The 19,331-nt window shown below is 61.1% G+C and overlaps 1 protein-coding gene across 1 annotated transcript; it reads right to left on the bottom strand.

The window, feature by feature from the left end:
* Window positions 1-2,518: 2,518 nt before the first annotated feature.
* BIK (BCL2 interacting killer) lies at window positions 2,519-18,928 on the bottom strand. Its single transcript, XM_054582565.1, has 5 exons — window positions 18,864-18,928; window positions 5,343-5,474; window positions 4,060-4,167; window positions 3,282-3,399; window positions 2,519-2,720 (listed from the first exon to the last, which is right to left on the bottom strand). The coding sequence occupies exons 2-5, from the start codon at window positions 5,465-5,467 to the stop codon at window positions 2,625-2,627; spliced, it is 447 nt and encodes a 148-aa protein (XP_054438540.1). The 5' UTR covers window positions 5,468-5,474; window positions 18,864-18,928; the 3' UTR covers window positions 2,519-2,624.
* Between the last annotated feature and the right edge of the window lie 403 nt (window positions 18,929-19,331).

Genomic DNA, 19,331 nt, shown 5'->3' with positions numbered 1-19,331 from the left:
CTCCCTCGGGGGGTGACGGCCACCTGAGCCACACGGCTCAAGGCACCATTTCTCGTCCTTGAACCATGTTTGGGTGCCGGGGAAAGGGAGCGGCAGTGCCGGCACGCGAGGCAGCTGCTGGCTCTCGCGCTGTCTCCGCCGGCCGGCCCCGGCGACGCCTCTAACGTGGCCTGAGCCGGCCTGGCCGGCAGGAGCATCCCAAGGACTAAACAGGCGTGGCCTGTTGCCTTGTCACACTGTGTGGCAGGTGCTGTGGGCACACTGGCATGGCCACAAGGTAAGCCAGCGATGGGGGTGCTCCACTGTCCCTGTCACCACCCACAAGCAGAATCTCCGCTCCTTTGTCACTGAACCCAAAGGGCTTTAGGACCCAGCTGGCCGTGGCAGCCCTTCCACCCAGGCCCGAGGGATAGTGTTGATGGGGGGCTGCCTGTGCCAGGGAGTGGGTGGCCTCTGCCCTGGAGGAAGAGTGTCCTTTGGCGAAGCAGGAGGGGGGCAGGAAGGGCCGATGAGGGCCCGCTTCCTCCCCTACCCGCATCACCCTGGCAGCGAGGACCGAGTGCCTGCCGGCTGCCTGTGCCCAGGCCTGGCACAGGGCTTACGCTCCGCCCGACCCACCCCGGGAGCAAGGCACGGGCACCCCGCAAATGCAGCTCCTGCACTGATGCTAAAGGCGAATAATTCCACGCTTCTCAGGGGTCTTTTCATTGTTCGGTGACGGTGGCAAACCTTGCTGGGAGCGAAGCCTCCGCGTGCCTGTAAAACATCGTTGACGAAGTGCAGGCGCCTGCAGTTGCACAAGGCTCCTCAGCAGGACCCCTGCTGGCCTGCGGGCGGCGCCGGCCTTCCCCGCGGGGCACCCCGCCTGTGGGCGGCCATCCTGGCTCCTGGCCAGCGCGCATCAGCAGCACTTGGAACTTTGTTGTAGAAATTCTCAGACGTCAGCCAGTTCTGTTTGAACCCCCTCCGCCAGTGCTTTGGGCAACAGGTGGTCTCGGGAGACCCGGCTCCTGGGCGGGGGCTGTGCCGCGGGTGGAATGGTGTCTCAGGTCCCGAGGACGTCCGGTGGCGGAGCTGGCGCGGCAGGCCTGCCCCCATGAGTCTGGGACAGTGCGTTCGGCCCACGCAGCTCTGAGCCTCGGGAGAGGGCAGCAGAGGACAGCGGTGCAGTGCGGGGCTCCACCCTAAAGGTGCAGATGGACAGGCGGTTGCCTCCAGCACTGAGCCCAGGGCCGGGTGGGCGGGCCCTGCCCAGCCCCTGCGACTCAGACCCTGGAGGAGAGACCAGAGAGAGGCACAGGGAGCCACCAAGGAGCCTATGTCCTGTCCCCTTGGGGAAATGCCCTCTGACACCACGTTTGTGGCAGGGAGCCGCTCCATCCTGGGGCCCCAGGTTGGTGGAGAACCCGACTCCCTGGACCTGTGCACGCTTCCGCCCAGCGGGAACAGGTCCCCACCTGCTTCAGGAGCCCCTGTCTTGCCCTATCTTCAGAAATCCAGACCAGACGAGGGACCTTGTTCCACAGCCGCTGAAAAAAAGATGATGGGGCCCCTCCAGCCCCACAGCCTTGTCACCTGCTCTGGGAAGGCGCTTCGCTGCCCCCAGCAGCCTCCGCCTCAGGTCCCCGGGGTGCAGGGGTCCCGCCCACCCTGCCTCAGTGCCCCACGGCCTGGGCAGAGCTCTGCGAGGGGATGGGGAGTGCTGTGCGGGAATTCTTCAGGAACGGGGAGGCTCCTGGGCGACCCACGTCACCTTGCCGCCTTCCTGGGAGGGACAGGCCTCTGGTCCTTCCTTTTGGGGGTTGAAGTGTGATTTCTCCTATCGCTATGGACTCAGATTGAAGCTGCTTTTAACCTCTGAGAGCAGAGCACCTTCTTGCAACGTGTGGAACCCCGTGCCCCCCGCCCGGCCCTCTCCCACTGCGCCTGGCCACAGCCCCACGGGGAGCACGGGCGGGGAGGCCCTGGGGGCCAGAGGAAGTGATCCCTAATGACAGGCGTCAGGCAGCAAGGCACAATGCGGGAGGAAGCCCGTTCCACGGGGCTCCACCAGCACCTGCAGGTGCAGGGATGGGGCTGGAGGCTGGGACCGGCAGGTGGCCAGGAGCATGCCCGCCCCCTCCCGCCCCCTCCCCTCCCCTCCCGTCCCCTCCCCTCCCCCATCATCCCCTCCAAGGGGCAAGATGGAGCCTGGACTGAAAACCCCCAGAGAGGACCAGAGACGGATAGAAACCAACAGTTTATTGGGCTCTCCTCACCCCTCAGAAATCTACTCCAGCAGATTCTCTTAGCTGTGGGCGTTGCAGACAGGGAGGTGTGGCCAGCACTCCCCCCACCGCCTGCTACAGGACCCGCCCGGGACAGGAAGGCTCCTTCCGGGGACAGCCACAGCGGAGTGGGCTGGGGCCCGGAGAGCGGGGAACCGTAAAGGCCCCAGAGGGCGTAATTCATTTCTCTTACAAAAAAAAGTATGAAACCTCAGGAGTGACCCAGCACTCAGAATTTAAATATTAAAAAAAAAAAAGATCCTAAGAAAGTTAAAAAGACAACAAAACCAACAAGGCCACCTCCAGGGTGGTGGTCTGGGGGCGGGGCCAGCCCCGCCCGGCGCCGCCCGCAGCGCCTCACTGGAGAAGGTGGAGGCCCCAGTCCAGCAGCAACGCCAGCAGCAGCAGCAAGGACAGCTTGCGCCCGAGGCTGGGGCCGGGGCTGGGGGACACCTGTCGGTAGAGGTGGAGAGAGGTGAGGGCCGGCAGCTGGAAGGGGCTGCTCGCCCTGCCTCGGGCGCCGCCCGGTGGGGCCAGCGGGAGGGGATGCAGCAGCCCCTCACGCAGACCTGGAGGGGTTGGGGCCAAGGGTCCAGGAGGGTGGTGAGGGAGGCAGGAGGGGCGGGAGAGGGGGAGCCCCTGAGGACAGGCAGGAGGGGGTCAGGCCACCCCGGCTGTCATCTGCGGGGAACTGGATGAGGGGTGAGGTGGTGGGAGGGGTGGGGAGCGGCCGGGAAAGCCGCTCAGGACCAGAGGCACCTGCCCCTGGCAGGGGGATGCGGAACCAGAAGCGTCTGCCAGAGGAAGGCGCCCCGGCAGAGGGACAAGCGTGGGCACGGGCGTGGAGCAGGCAAGGCACAGGCGGACTCGCACAGCCAATAAACCCAGCCCAGGGGCCTTGGGGACCAGGCAGGAGAAACAGGAGAAGCAGGCAAGACAAGCAACAGGGAGCGGCGGGGACCGCGACAACCAGAGGGCACGCTCTGCGGAGCGCCGCACACTATCAAGGCTTACCCTGTCCCTGAGGGTCAGGAGGCTCCAGAACCTTCTGTTCCCCCTGAGATTAGTGAGACCACCCATGAAACTTCTAAGAACGCCCCTCAGGCCTGTCTGGTTGTAAGTGAAGGCCAAGCTGTAAGACAAATGGGAGAAGGAGCAGGCCATTACCACGCGAGCCGGGCAGAGATGGCCTTTATTCTCGGCTGTGGGAGGGGTGGGCCTGTCCCCCGCTCCCCAGCCTCCTACTGCCCCTCTCGCCCCTCTCCTGGGTGGCTCCACAATGACGGCCGCTCCCTGCGGGCTGTTTCTGGCCCTAAAGTCATCTGACTTCCCGTGTCCTCCCCCACGTGCCCTCACAGTCTGGAGCTGGCCCCGTGGAAAACGCTCCTCTGTCCACAGGCCCGAAGAGGCAGGCCCAGGGCAGCAGGTCCTCCCTACCCCCGCCCAGGAGCTGTTTGGATAGAGGCCCGGGCTCCCCAAAAGAAGGCTGCCTCCCTGGAGACCCAGAGGCCGCGTCAGCTTTGGTCCCGGCCTTGGGGAAAGCTTCCACGCCCCCACCGCAAGACCTCAGTTCTGTGAGGTCTGAGAACCCGGCTGCCCGGGAGGACGCGTGGACACTGGCATCGGAGCTCACGCAGCACACCCTGTCGTTTGCATCAAGGCCCTTCGGCCTGACGAGGGAAGCGGGGGGGCGGGGGGTGCTCAGGCCCCGCCGCCGCCGGAGCCAAGGCAGGGAGAACCAGGAGCAGCAGGCCGGCTCCCGGGGTGGGCGACGCCGGCGGGGGCTGGTCACCTGTACACGGCCATCCAGGGCACCTGGGCGACGCGGGGCAGCATCCATCTCAGCTCCAACTCGTCCCCAATGAAGGCCAGCCGCATGGCCATCTCGTGAGGGATGTCGCTGCGAGGAGGGTGCGGGGGTTAGGGGCGGGCCGGGCCGGTGACTGGCACATCCAGACCCACCCAGCCGACCGGGCCACATGGGGGGCTCTGAGGCTGGCTTCCCCCAGGGGTCTCAGCTCGCCCTCCTCCCTGTGGGGAGGAGCTCTGGGACCTGTTCCCTGGCCCCCAGTCCTGAAACCACCTGTGTGGGTCATCTCCCCTTTGAGAAAGGAGGGGCTCCTCATGCCCCGTCGGGGCCCCCCACGCTCACTGAATGGGGTCCCTCACGGAAACGGAGGCGTCCACGCCTACCCAGTCTTCGAGTCTGACATCTCCCCTCCCCCCTCGGGCACCCAGCCGGTTTCGGGCCAGTTTCAGCCCGGGCTCAGGGTTTGCCTGCACATTCCATCCTGGTGACTAGGCAGCTGCCTGGGAATCCCCCGGCTCAGAGTGCGCCCGCTGGGCCGGCGACTCCCCTTCCCCGCCTCCAGGGCCCATGCTCTCTCTACTCCAGGAGCATGGGGGGGCGGGCTGGGGGCTCCCCGTCAGGGAGGTGGGCTGAGGTCCCCACCTGTATGCCGATACCCTGTGGGACCTCAGGAAAACAGTGTCCCAGGCTGAATGTCCCCTGTTGTCATCTACAAACGGAGCAGGGTGGAGGAAAAATGCACACTTTGGGTCCCTCCAGCCCTAAAATGCCAACCAGCCCCCACGCCCACGTCCGGGACCTCACGACTAAGAATCTGAGGCCTAAGGCAGCAGGGAGCGCCCAGAACTGGGAGCGATCCTGGGAGCATCCCCGCTCCGCTGCCTGACAGCCGGGCCAGCGGCTGGGTCTCCCTCCAGCAGCCAGGTCTCCGGTGGCCTCAGGCAACTTCGGATCCACTGCTTAAGAGATCGTGGTCCTGGGGGCCAGGAGGCACTCGGTCCCCCTCGGTCCAGTCTGCAAGCTCAAGCCATTTCGATGGCAGGGCAAGGTCTGTCCTGGGACTGTGGACATGGGACAGGCTCTAAGGCGCCCTCGGTGAGCTGGTACCCCAGCAAAGCTTCCCGCCCAGGGCACCTGCCCTGCTGACCACACCTGGGGAGTTTCCACTCTCAAGTGCTGCCAGGAACCCTCAGGCCGGCTCTCCTTGCCACGCCCACTGAAGGTCACTGGCCAGGAAAGGGGGTGAGCGGGGTCCTGGGACCTACCCAAGGGGCTCAGGGCCGAAGTGGAGGAGACTGGTCGTGTCGGGACCCGCCGCAGTTTGCAGGCCGTGCTCCTGAAGGAAGGTGCACAGAATGAGGTTCCTGGAGAGGGGTCCCGCTTGAGACATTTCTTCCCTGGGGGAGAAAGACACACACAGGCTGACCCCGGAACTCTGCGACTCGGCGTTTGGCTGGGCCATCCCACCTCTACCCCAGGCCACTTCCTGTGCTAGAGCCCCCACCAGCCCCGACCCAGCCGCCCCCGGCAGGGATCCTGCCGCACCTGGCTGGGCGCTGCTTTGTCCTCCGTGTACATTTCTGAAGTCGGGGATCTGGAGATGATTCCTAAGGGCTCCTGCCTTTTCCCTTTGTGCAACAGTAAAAATCTAAGAAAGGCTCTCACACTGGCCCCTCAGGAGGCCAGTTGGCACACTAAGAAATCCAGGTGTGAAAAAAATAAAACAAAAAATAAAAATATTTTTTAAAAACACCCAGGTGTCTGTTGCCAAAATAGTGGCTCAAGGCTGGCTCCGCCCGGAGAGCTATTCCTCGACACCGCCTGCTTTCACCGTCCGCTGCATCCCTCGGGCAGAGAAAGCAAATAAGCCAAACGAGGACGCGTAACGCACAGTCCCAGGTCACCGCGGGGCCCTGCTAAATCCCAGGCTTTGCTCCTAAGCAGACACGCACATCACACACACAGTTGCAACAAGAGGATCACTCCGGACACTGGGTTACTGTCCCCTTCCTTCTCTGCCTTGGCAAGTCTGCCACGCACCTGCCCTCCCCCTGCTCACAGGACTAGTTTTCGTTGGGGCCGCTCCGAGCCCCTGTTCATCCGAGCCGACTCTGGCGCACGCTCCCGTTCCTCACGTGCCCAGCATGCCTTGCCGCTAGCGGCGGGCATGCAACCCAGTCCTGACATCTCAGAAATCTGATGTGGGGGTTCAAAGGGGCACAGCACACACAGCCTGGGCGGCTCTTCTCTCTCCTTGCTGCCCTCAACACAGAAGCGAAGGATCGAACTGCAGCAGCCATTTTGTGGCACTGAGGTGTGGAATACAAAGAACAACATGCTAAGAATACCGAGCAGAGGGGCAGAGTGGTGGCTCTCTGATGGCATTTGTTGAAATAGAATACAAGCCAGTGACTGTCGAATGTATCAGAAAAATAAAACCCCATTTGTTCAAATCACCCTTCACTGGCTTCGCTGTTGCTTGCAGCCAAAGGTCTGCCTGTTACAACTGTGAATTCCCACATCGACAGACAGATGTTTCCATCATCACTGACGATGGCCTGACCTGCTTGACCATAGTTCACCACACACTGCGCCACGCAGCCTTAGGTCTGGAATTGAATGATGAAGGATCTGTCTCTGGAACCAAAGCGTCTGAGTTCAAATCCCAGCTCTGCCACTTAGCTTAGAGCACTGCCATTTCTCACCTGTAAGGTCGCAGAAGCCCCTCACTTGGTTGCGGAGGGCAGGATAAGGATCTCCTGCAAGGACTTCAAGCAGAGGCTGCGACCCTCAGGGAGTAGGCGCCAACCATTATAACCTTGTGTTTACTTATTATTTTCTCACAGTAACGTCCTGGATTTTTCTTTTTAATTTTTTTAAATCTTTATCTGAGGACATTTCTTTCGGTGCTTTTAAAGATTTAGTTAGTTAGTTAGTTAGTTAGTTATGTTTAGAGAGAGGAGAAGGAAGGGAGAAAAAGAGGGAGAGAAACATCGATGTTTGGTTGCCTCTTGAGTACAACCCCCAGTGGGGACCTGGCCCCCAACCCCGGCATGTGTCCTGACTAGGAATCGAACTGGCGACTCTTTTGTTCATAGACCAGTGCTCAGTCCACTGAGCCACACCAGGCAGGGCGCTTTCATTGCTTTTAGAGAGAGAAGAAGGGAGAGAGAGAAAAACATCAATTGGTTGTCTCCTGTATGAGCTCAGCCCAGGGATCAGACCCGCAATCCAGGCATGTGCCCTGACCAGGAATCGAACTGGGGACCTTTCGGTTACGGGACAACACTCCAACTCACTGAGCCACACTGGCCAGGGCTGTCCTGGGTTTTTAAAAATGTCTAACCCTACCCACTTGCCTGCACTGAACAAAGAAGGAGCAGAGCTCCAGGTCTCCCTCCAGGCTGCCCACGGGCACCCTGTGGAGCCGCTGAGGCTGGGCGTGAGCGCCCGGGCCACCCGCTTCAGCATGACAGGATGGTGGAGGTGGAGGCGGGGCGGGGCTCCAGGGAACAGAAAGAAGCTGTGGATCCCCAGGTGTCCCAGGCAGGAGTCTAGACAGGTCAGTCTCAACAATGCACCCCAAACGCATGCAAAGAGGTGGACAAGTCCTGACGTCATCAGAGGCGCAGACAGGTATGAGGGGTCTGGGGCACTCTGGCCTCTGAGAAGGAAACCGCATAAGGACGGCATTGTTCTAGAGGAGTAAATGCCCAGAACTTGTCTCCAAGAGAGATGGCTGTCCGCCTTTCCTGAGAGGGAAATGGCAGCCTTACATCTGCCCCAGATGAAAGCCCCGGGAGAAATCAGACGGGTAAACACAGCCACAATGGCCGCAAAGAGCCCGAGGCCTGACATATGCCACCCGCACCTGTCGGGACAAGCACCTTCCCCCTGAAGGGAGCTGGCAGGTCAGACCCGGTGGGTGGGTGAGGGGCGGGTGGCCCCCAGCACCCGCGCCCAAGGCGGGGGACGGGTGCTGCCACCTGCTGAGGCACCTGCAGGCAAAGTGTTAAAAGCAAGCAGGCCCAAGACCCAGGGACCCGCCCAAACCATCAGGGAAGGTCACGGTGACATTTCTAGGAGCCCTAAAATGCTGTCAGCAATTTAAATACCCAGCACAGGAGCCATTCTGGGTGTATAACCTTCACACATTAGTGCCAGGGGGCAGGGAGGGTGCTTGGCGGCAGGGAATCGAGCTCTGACGACAATGCCCAGTTGTCCGTGACAAGCGACTACTATTTGTTTGTAGCCATTTCTGGGACAGAGTTGACTTTCGCCCCTTAGCCTTTCAGGGGCAGGGGAGGACAGGCTGCTTGACAGACGCACGCCGTGGCCCCTGGCAGCCGGGGGGCGCTCCCCTCCAGCCACAGCCTCGCCACTCGCCTCGGCCACGGCCACGGCGCGGGTTTGAATCGAGAAAGGAGCACGTGGGGGCGGAGGAGGTGACTTCAGCTAAACAGAGGAAACTGTAAGTGAATCTTGGCGAGTCAGAAGCCTCCGAGAGCAGCAAGGACACACCATTCAAACCAGCAGGAGAAAATCGGACCGTTTTAATAAAAGATGGAAGCTTTTCAGCAGATACAAACACCAGCACAGGGAACCATCTGCTGGAACTACCAAGGGTTTTGAGATTGTCAGATCCAAGATCAACACACAAAATACGACTGTATCCCTACAGGGCAACCGGGAAATATTAGCAGATGAGAAATGCGTCTTTACAGAAATGCAAGCTTTTTGTCAGGAATGAATCTCGTAAAGCACGCTTAAAATCTCTGGAGGAAAACGTATGGCTCCGTGAAAGACCCGCATAAATGGAGAGACGACTCCCCGCCTAGGCTGCAAGCAGAGTGTGCACGTGTGCCCTTGAGCCTGTGTTAAGAACTTGCGACCAGGAGCAGTGGCCCCCTGGCCCCAGGGGGCTGGGTGTCTATGAAAATGACCATTTCCCTGGGAAAGCAGCGCCAGCCCTCGTTTGCATCTGCCTCCCAGTTCCCTCCTCCCTCCAGCCCACGGAGGGCTGCTCTCTACCTGGGGCTGCTGTGTGCTCCCCTCGCTGTCCCCATGGGCCAGGGGCCTCAAGGGGACTTCACTGGGCCTGCGCCCTCAGAGCCTCACCTTGTCCCAGCATCCCCGGCCCCCCAGCAGATGGTCCCCGAATCCTCTGGCAGCCAACGGGGAGGCACCAGCCCACCTGTCCTACAGGGGCAGGTGCCTGACCAGGGACAGTGACCACTGGCAGCTTGGCCAGGCTGAGGTTGAGGCCTGAGTGTATCTGACCGTGTGCAGGGTGGGTAAGTGGGGGGTGGTCTCCCCCAGTGGCCTGTTTGGGGACAAGGCCTGAGTCTGTACCTCCCTGTGGGTCCCCACGCCCTGCTGGCCTGGGACAGCCGGCGAGTTCCTCCCGTCCCCAGATGCACACCGAAGACTCTCCGCAAGGCAGGGGAATCTCCGCTGACACCCTAACCTGAGCAGCCGCTTGCAGGCCGATCGCGGTCCAGGCGCCGTTCCCTTATCTGTTAAATGGCAATGATGGCCCCAAGCCCACGGGGTCCCTTGTCCAGGCAAGAAGCAGCACAACCGGGCGTAAACCTGGACGGTGTCTGAGCACCTACTATTGCCACAGCCTGACTTAAGCCCTGGGTATGGACTCTCGTTAAACCAGCCAGGCCTGGGCTGGCCCAGGGCTCCAGAGCCGAGCGAGGGAACTCAGAGCGCGGCTGGGAACTGGGGGCCGGGTCCCCGCAGCGGCCTCCCAGCCGCCCCAGCACCCTGGCCAGTCGCCTCCTGCCTGGCCGCGCTCCAGCCGCCTTCCTTTCTTGCCTCTCGTCTCCAGCTGGGCTCTCTCCAATATGATTCCTAGAGAGCAGCCTCCGATCCAACCCCGCCACAGCCCCGCTCGGCTCCTGGTCCCCACGGGAGTCGGGCCACACGGCTGTCAGGACCCTCCCGCAGGGCCCGTCGCTGCCACACCCACACCGCAGGCTGCTGTGCTGCGCCCCGCGCGTCACGCCTCTGCCTGGGCAGCACCGCCGGCTACCACCCGCCTCCGTTGCTTGGCTCACTCCTCTCCATCCCTACGGACCTCGGCTCTAGCATCGTCTTCCCAGATCCTAGAGTCTGGTCGGGGGCCCGAGGGGCCCTGCAGGCCCTGCCTGTGCTCCCTTCTGCCTCCGGCCAACCACGCGGGCCGTCGCGGGTTCTGCATCTGTGGCTTCGAGCCCGGACTCAGAGCCAGGCTGCCGGGCATCCTGCCGGTCTGGTCCCCTCACTGAAACTAGTAGCACCTACCTCACAGGGCCGTGGCGAGGACACACTGACCGAATCCGTGTTGACGTGCCAGACTCAGAGGGAGGAGGTAACGAAACAGCAGCTGCCTTTACTATCTCCGGTTCGCAGCGCCGGGCACAGCAACGTTTGTCGAATGACTAAACAAAGCTCAGAGCCGAGGCCTTGGCAGCAGCATGTCTGGGAGCCGGCCAGGGTTTTAAACATCTATTTTTTTTCCCCAACAGATTTGCAAATCAGTGGTTTAAAAAGCTTCTGCGACGAAAGGAAGGCACACCCACCCATGTGTCCCCACCCACCAGGCAGCCCACACCTCGACCCTCCTGCGTTCTCAGTGGAAAACCCAGCCAGGAACCCTGCACTGCCTGCAGAGGTCGGGATGCAAATCTAGCCTCTGTGCAGCCGAGAGCCACCCCCACGGCCACGAGGACACCTGCAGCCTCGGAGGACACAGGATGGCAGGCTCCTTGGGCCGCCAGCTCCTGGCCTGGCCTCGGTTTCTGAACCTGGGGAAATGCCAGCTCCCCCCTTCCAGGGCTGCATCTGTCAAAGCTGAGTGAGAGGGCGCAGCGGGCCGTGGGCCTTCTGCAGAGGAGTGGGCAAAGCCAAGGCTGCAGAGACGGGCGGAGGAGGGGGGCAACCCCCTGGCCGGGAACCCACCCCAGCAGGACTTGACGATTTCTGGTTTGAAAATGGGCAAACCAAGGCACAGAGGGTGGAAGGGACCAGACGGGTCATAGGGAGGGTCAGTGGAGGAACGGGCTGCAGGTCATAGGCTGTGTTGACGTGCACACACACACTGGGACATGCAGATAGCTGCCGCCCGCCCCCAGCATGGACCCTCAGGCTCCCAAAGCCCAGCCTTGCCACACGTCGGCAAAGCAGGAACGGGTGATGATACCTTTGGGGCCCCATCAATGCCACCTGGTCCCTGGAGTCCTGGGTGCCAGGCCAGTGGCGGTTGGGTGCACCCAGCCAGGAAACTCTGGTCCCCACCCAGTCTCTTCCAGGAGGGCTTTCCACCCACATGGGTCCCAGGCACCGGCCCGGCCCCGGCCCACGAGTGGGGCGATGCCCGGTCTGACAGAGCACCCAGCGCTCAGAGCACTGCGCACACGCTCAAGCAGAAAAGCCTCAGCCTCGTCACAACAGACTGAGGTGCGGCCCCAGGAGCCGCTGCTGTGCGACCGGGACCCGGCCCTCTGGCCCCCAGACGGCTCTCCTCCGCGGGAGCAGCACAGCCGCCAGGACTGCTGGGAGGACGAAAAGATACAGCTGTTGCCCTTCAGTGTTGCCTCACTGCTGCGGCTCCAGACAGAGCTGGTTCAGGGATGAAGAGACGCACAGGACCAGGGTGGGGGGCGGGGCCTGGGGCGGCCGCCTGGCCCCTCAGCCTGAATCTACCCAAGTCGCAAATGCATGGAACTTCTGATCTCTAGACAGGCACCCAAAGTAAAGCCCGGCCTACACCCGGCTGCCCTGAGAAAGGCACACAGTGATCTCCACGAGCCAAGGACCTGAAGGCGCCTGGCTATGCGGATGCAGCAGGGAGCGGACATTTGCACCTATGCACTCTGCGCTGCTGTCCGCGCAGAAAAGCGCAGACACCTGCGGACAGACACCCCCATCTGCACAGACCAGTGTGGAGGGTGACAGGGTGCCTCTGGGATAGGTGGGAGGGAGACCCGATTCTTACAACACATGCTTTTGTGCCCTTGTGCTTCTGCTACCATGCATATGCCGGCATCACTGATCCAAAACTAAAGCAAAAATTACTGTTTTCAGTCAACAGCCCGAAATGGTCTGAAATGGAGCTGTTTGTCTAAAAGGTCTATTTCAGGAATTAAGTACCTAACACGTCCCAGCCCCCGCCCTCCACCCACCTCCTCCCACTCCCTCCCCACCTGGCAGGGGAAGTCCAGACTCCAGCCTCGGGCCTACTGAGAACCTGAAGAGGCCCAAACAGCTTGTTGGGGGTGGGGAGGGAGGCAGGGCTCACTTCCCTTACGTGATGGAGAACTCATGGGGGAAAAGGGAGGGAGACAAAAACAAGGAGAAACGTATTTCAAGCAAAAAATGAGGCTGGAAACTCACCTGGAGAATGGGTGGGTGTTGCACACTAGTTTGGGACAGGGTGGCTTAAAATGGAGCCCTGGGGCCATGGGCCCTTGGCCCTGCTACCCCACCTGCAGCCCTGCCCTCCCCCCTGAGCAGCCGTGCAGGTGCAGGCCTGGCCCACCAAACGCGGCAGAGGCATCCCTAGGGCAGGGGTGGACTGGTGCAAGAAGGCGGGGCCCAGCCCTGGCTGGCGCAGCTCAGTGGCCTCAGCACCGGCCTGCAAACCAAAGGGTCGCTGGTGCGATCCCCAGCCAGGGCACATGCCTGGGTTGCAGGCCAGGTCCCCAGTAGGGGGCGCATGAGAGGCAAGCACACATCGCTATTTCTCTCTCCTTCTCTTCCCCGCTCTCTAAAAATAAATAAAAAAAAATTTTTTAAAGACCACCTGTGCAGTGGCCTCACACAAGGACTGCCACCTCTGGGACTGCGGCTTCATGCTCTTGGTGACCCCTGCATCCTTTCCATTTGCATCTACTGAGTCCAGCCTCCCTCAGGAGGAGGGGGCCGTTTGCCCCATTTCACAGACGGGGGCCGAGAGGGTTGAGAACGGAAATTCAGAGCCTCTTCACCACGCAATCGTAGCGCCCACGTCTGGGCTCCAGAAATACACGGACCCAGCCACACGGGCCGGCACACCCGGAAGGGCACCAGCCGTTGCGCCTGTCAGGGCCTGCCCGCTGAGCGCAGGGGTGGTGAGGCCGGCTTGGACACAACGGTAAAGCGGTGCATACAGAGCCCTGGCCGGGGAGCTCAGCTGGTTCGAGCATCGCCTTGATTACGTCAAGGCTGCGAGTTCGAGCCCCGGTCAGAGCACACACAAGAAGTACCCAGTGACTGCATAAACAAGTGGAGCGACAAAAAGACATTTCTCTCTCTCCTCCTCCCCTCCCTTCCTCCCTCTCTCTCTCTCTCTCAAGAGGACGTCCATGTGCACATTAACAGTTTTAACCCTGTGGGAGGGAGGAACATTACCCACTGTTTACAGATGAGGAAACTGAGGTTCAGCAGGGAAGGGCTTGTCACACATCCGAGGGGAGGGGCTACTTAAACCCAGTCTCCAACACCAGGACATTTTCTTTATAACCACTGTTCAGGTCAAAATTTGGCAGGAGCTGCTCAGGCCCCTTTCAACGCCCCATCCTAGCATCGCACTGGACGCCTGGCTCGGTCAGCTACGGGTGTTAGCTGGGGCAAAGCCAGCACCCCCTTCCCTCTCCAAATCCGCACTTGCTGGGCAGTTGGCCCCCGCCAAAATGGAAGCAGGTGGGTGTCTGTGTAGGGAGATGGAAAGAAGACGTGGTTAGCTGCTGAGTGACACAAGGGAGATGAGGAACCAGCTGTGACGCCATTTATGCAAATGTGTGCCTTTCACTGGTTACGATGGAAATGCAAAGAAGGTCTGGAAGGAAACATGTCCCTCAGTGGCTACCTCTGAAGGGGCCCATGGAATTCATGGGGTGGGTTGGCAAGGGACAGAGGAACAGGCTTCAGTGTTATCTCTAACGAGAATACAATTACTTCTATAATTAAACATATCACCCCAACGCAGCAGTTCATGTGTGGACCTTGTCCTTGCACGACCCTGGGCACGTGACCACCTCTCCGATCGCCATTTCCTCAATAACACAGGAATCATGAGGGCCCAGCCCTTGGGCTGGAGAGAGGATTACAGATTTCAAACCCTGAGACCCTCAGAGCGTTACAAAGAGGCAAGGTAGAAGCGAATCCGCTCCCATTTCCAATGTTCCCCGAGTGTTTCAGGCTGCGTAGCGACCCCTCAGGAACTCAAAAAGACACTAGTATACCTGTGCCTGTGCCGCCGTTACACCTGCCCCGAGCGAGCGCTGTTCCCGTTAGTTTGCCGGGTACAGGGGAGAAAGACGGCCCAGCGGTTCAACCGTGTCCCCCCACAGAGGAAGGCCAGCGCGGCCCGCAGGCAGGCAGGGAAGGGCCGCCGTCGGGCTCCGCGGGGCGAAACTGCGGCGCCAAGGGGCACTCAGCTGGGGACGCCTGGGTTCTCGCCCAGCTTGGCCATGAGACTTGGGACAGTTTCCTTAGTCCCTCTGGACTCCTGATTCCTCGCTTCTAAAACAAGCGTCGGAAAGATTCATACATTGAATCCCCATGGTACCATGCCATGGAGACGGCATTAAAGGAAGTGGGGTCTCCAGGAGGCTCTTCCTTCAGGGCTTTTCCGAGAGGCCCAGGAGGCCTCTCCCTTCCCTATGGAGGTTCGGGAAGCTTCTGGCAGCCTGACCTTGGACTTCCGGCGCCCAGAAACGGTGAGAAATAAATCTTGTTGCTCAGGAGCCACCTGGTGTGTGGGATTGTTATGATCAACAGGCCAATGAGATGAACAGAGAAAACAGGGGGCGGGGGGCAGGTCAAAAGACCTTGTGGACCCCAGCAAGCAGCCCTCCAGCTGGTCTGCAGTTTAAGTCTGAGGAGCATGTCCTTAAAGTTAACTGAGCGGCGCCCTGGCTGGTGTGACTCGGGGGCTGGGCTCCAGCCCGCGGTCCCAGGTTGGGGTCATGCAAGGCAACAGATACAGGTTTATCTCACACTTCAACACTTCTCTCTCTCTCTCTCCTCCCCTCTCTCTAAAAATAAAATCTTTTAAAAAAGAAAAATAAAGTAACTACGGGGCTACGTCCTGCCAGGCCCAGACGGAGGGGCTCAGAGAGACAGACATGGCCCTCAGGGTCTCCTTCCGTCGTCCGGTGTAGGGTCTCCCGGCGGTGCCCTCTGAGGGGTCTCACTCACTCACCGATTCTGCCAGCAGCCTTGGTGGCTTCCATGCCTTCCCTGGGACGAGGTCCTCTGCCCCACAGGGCCCAGCCCCCTCCCTACCCCTGGACTCACTGCAACCCACGGCAGGCTGGCTTGCGGGGAGCTGCTCCCTCCTCCAAGCCCATCCCAGACCCAGCTCCTCCCGACAGAATTAATTGCTGTCCCAGCACCTTGGGTAAACAGACCTGGATTGGGCACTTAGCCCATTATGGTCTCATTAAATGTTTACCTGTCTGTCTGCCCCTGCTCAGGGCAGGGACCGAGTGAACGAAGACAGCCAGGGAGCCAGGCAGCCCATTGTGAAACAGGAGGAGGGAGCGGGACCTGGGCTCACGGGGACAGGCCAGCCGAGCTGGGGCACCCCAGGCTGGACACACCCTCACCTTTTGTGAAGGGGCGGACGTGGGGACCTTGGGGCGGTCGTTGTGAGGCAGAGCTGCACGCATGCACGGTATGCAGCAAGCACTCACGCATGCCCAGAGAGCCCGGAGCCCCACCGCGCCGGCACCCGGGGTCCGGCCTGGGATGTCTGTCCACAGACCTCTCTGCCCTGCCTTGAGAGAACCTCTTCTGCGCTCCAAACCAGACACACACAGGTCATCTCTTGAGGAAGAAAATCAAAAACAAAGATGAAGTCTCCATCTTCACTCTCCGCACCGCAGTGCGCCTCCCCGAAGAGCCAGGCAGGCTTTTCTTCGCTCCAGAGCGCACGCCTCTCCTCCTGGGTGACCCGCCTCCAGAAAAACAGGTTTACCGCGCAGTGCCTGCGAGGCCCAGCGGGTGTTTTGTGTTGTCACATCCTAATATTGACATTAGGAAAATCAGCTGCCCTCCCTGAGCCCGCCCAGTGCCTGGCCCCCAGGCCTGGCCTTGCTCTTGCCTCGGGGCCAACAGGGAAGGCAGGCCTGCGGAGGCTGTATCTGCGCGCCTTCGTATTTCTCCCAGGGCCTGGCCCCCACCAGCCCGCAGCAGGACAAAGGGGGACAAGGAGTAGGGTCCCCGCGTCTATCCCAGACCACTGCAGGCTTCCTGGTGGCCGCCAACAACAAAACCCGAGCGTGGCGGCCACTTCCTTGAAACCTCTTGGAATTGTTCTAAGCAGAGGGAAAAACAGCCAGACTCTCATGGGATCCTCTGTCCGAGGCAGGGGAAGCAAGAAGCCATTAATTGTCTACGAGCTTAATAGGTTTGCGACAAACAGGATGCTTTCCAGGGAGAGGGCAAACGCCTCCCAGGTCAGCGTCAAGACACACTGAAGGGGTCCCTGCCCCACACCCCCGCCAGTCATTAGACAGACGAGCAGAAGTGAAAACCTGGGCCACCTCTGCTCTCCGGTTTCTTTGCAGCTCAGTGAATCCAGCTTTTTCGCTACTAAACACCCAAAAACCGACAGCAATTAACACGCATACAACCCTCCATCCGGCTTCTCCCCAGCGTAGTGCAGACCAGACTGTGACACTGGGTGCCCCTGTTCTCACGGGGCCGCAGGCTGGCGCGAGTCACCCCGAGTGAGCCCAAAAGGACCTTTTCACAGGGTCTTTAGTGTCCTGAAGGCAGTTAAATCAGGTCCTAGGACAGGGGAGCTGGAGGCAAGACAGGGAGGGCAGCACACCTTTAGAGGAGGCAGTCAGGGAGGACTTCTCAGAGGAGGCAGCCACTGAGCTGGGGCGGCAGAGAAAGATGGTGAGAGTGACACCCTCAAAGGCGAGATAAGCGCTACCACTCCACCTGTTTCAAGCCTCGCTCCGTCGCACGGAATCCGGGTGCTTGGAGAATATCCCTGCTGAGACAGTCCCCGCCCAAAACAAGACCAACTGGCACCCACTCAGAAGGTTTACTGCCTCTGTCCCCTTGCCAGGAGGACATCCTGAGGCCCTGGCTGAAGGCCCACAGCCCGGCAGCCAGTCTCCCCAGACTGCAGACATAGTGAAACAAAAACTAGCAAAGAGAAACGTGTGCAGCCTAAGGCTGGTTGGTAATGCTGGAGACGCCACAGGTAATCAATCCGTGACAACCCTGCGCCCTTGAGGTTCACAGCACAGTGGGCAAGTGGGAAATCCCCAAATCCTAGAGTGAGAAGGCAGGGGACGAGTGGAGGAGACACGAGACCGAGGGGAAGGGCAGCGCGCGCCAGGCGCCAGCAGGCAGACCCAGGCCCAGCCAGTGCCTCAGACAGACTGGTTACTGAACCAGGGCCAGGTGGCACCAGCACAGCAATGCCCACAATAAGGAGACTAAGGTTTAAGTGAGAACTCCAGGGAAGTCACTCACAGCCAACACTACATGGGTGTTCTCTGCACCTGCTCAAAAACCTCGTGCACCCATTTCACAGAGCAAGCAAACAGGCTACCAGGCCGAACAGCCCATCCAAGGCAACACAGATGGAAAGTGACGAAGCGGGAGGCTCTTGCTTGGCTTCCAGAACAAGGCTCTGGGCTTCCAGCAAAACAGCATTTATGGCCACCTGGGAGGTCACAGCTTCTCCACCTGTAAGATGGGACCCCATCCTGAAGCCGGCCAAGCACAGAGCTCAACAGTCTTTCCCTCCGTAATGGAGGGAGGAGGAGGCTAAGACTCCTTCTTCCTGGGGACCCATAGTGAAGCTGATGGAGAAAACTTCCAAGGGCTCAGAAGCAGCAGGTGCTCCGAAAAAATGTTACAACAGCAGCAGCAGCAACAAAAACAACAACAACCACAACGTCCAGCCTCCCCCCCCCCGGGGTGGCTTGTGCTTGAGAAAATTACAGTAACAATTAACGGTTTACAAAGCGACTCGAGCCCAGGAGGCCTGAGCACGTCGCAAGAGCCCTAAGCCCGGCAGTCGGGGCCGCGCCGGGCAGGCGGCAGGAACCCTGCGGGTCACCGGATGGACCGCGCGCCGCGGCCATCCAAGCGCCGAGCGGCTGGCGCTCGGTTCGCAGGAACAGGCCGCAGCACCCCGCGGGGCTCGTACGCCGCCCCCTCGGGCGCACCTGTGCAGGACGCACCTGTGCAGGTCGCGGGCAGGTGGGGTGACGGCAGCGCCCCGCTCGCGCAAGTTCCCGCTCCGGACTTCCCCTGCGTCCCGTAATCAGGCCTGTCTCCGACTCTTCGCAGGTGCGCGGCGAATCGCGGCGCCGCCGGTCCCGCGGGGACAGTGCCCGACGCCATCTTCCCTTTTTTAGTGGACACCCGAGCGGGCGGTACCGCGCTCCGGGCCGGTGGGCACGGCCCCGGAAGGCATGGGTGCCCGGCTCCCGCAGGCCGCGCAGAAGGGCGGAGCGGGGCGAGGGCATCCAGTCCTTCCGGCGGGGTGCACGGGGGCCGCACCATCGCTCAGATGCGGAGACTGAGGCCCGCGGGGCCGCGGCTGGCACCGTCGCCCGCGGGGACCTGGAGTCCTGGCCTGAGAGGGGGAGTTTCGGAGTCGGTGTCCCGAAAGGTCGCCGGCAAGTGACACATGCGACAGCTGTCCTCCCGGAAAAGCCAGGTTATAGGGCTCCAACCTTCCAGCGACTCGGCACCCGGGGCAGCACTCCGGGGTCGGGCTGGGCGAGGGGCGGGCGGCAGCGGGGTTCAGGTCCCGCAGGGGCGGCAGGGCTCGGACTCACCTCGCGTCGGCCGTGGCGGAGCCGATGGTGGCGGTGCCCGGAGCGCTCCAGCCGGGAGGCGTATTGTGTGCAGCTGGCAGCCCGCGCGCGACAATATAAACCGCGCGCCCCGCCCCGGCCCGCCCCCGGGCCGCCTCTCGGGCTCCAGCGCGCGGAACCTGGCACCCAGCGCGATGGCTGAATGGGACTCAGGACGACTAGCAACAGAACTGCTACAAGTATGATGTGTCCTTGTTTACTTTACAGCCTCCCGCCACTCCTGCTGCAGGGCTGTTTGGTCGCGAGCGCTCTCTTCCCAGCAGGGCGTGCACGCAGTACGCTCCGATGAGTCCCTGTCCACGGACCCCCTGGCTGGTCGGCGTGTATAACACCAGCATCTTTCCACGCACCCCGCTTCGTCCTCAGAGCAGTCCCGAGCGCTCGGTGCGCTCTCACGCCCATCTCACCCCTGAGGAAACTGAGGCTCAG

Source organism: Pteronotus mesoamericanus, unplaced genomic scaffold, assembly GCF_021234165.1.
Source record: "Pteronotus mesoamericanus isolate MK-2021 breed Mesoamerican mustached bat unplaced genomic scaffold, CSHL_Meso_final contig_702, whole genome shotgun sequence".
Classification (NCBI taxonomy): Eukaryota; Metazoa; Chordata; class Mammalia; order Chiroptera; family Mormoopidae; genus Pteronotus; species Pteronotus mesoamericanus.
The sequence above is the reverse complement of the archived record's forward strand: the minus strand, read 5'-3'. Positions and strand labels throughout refer to the sequence as shown.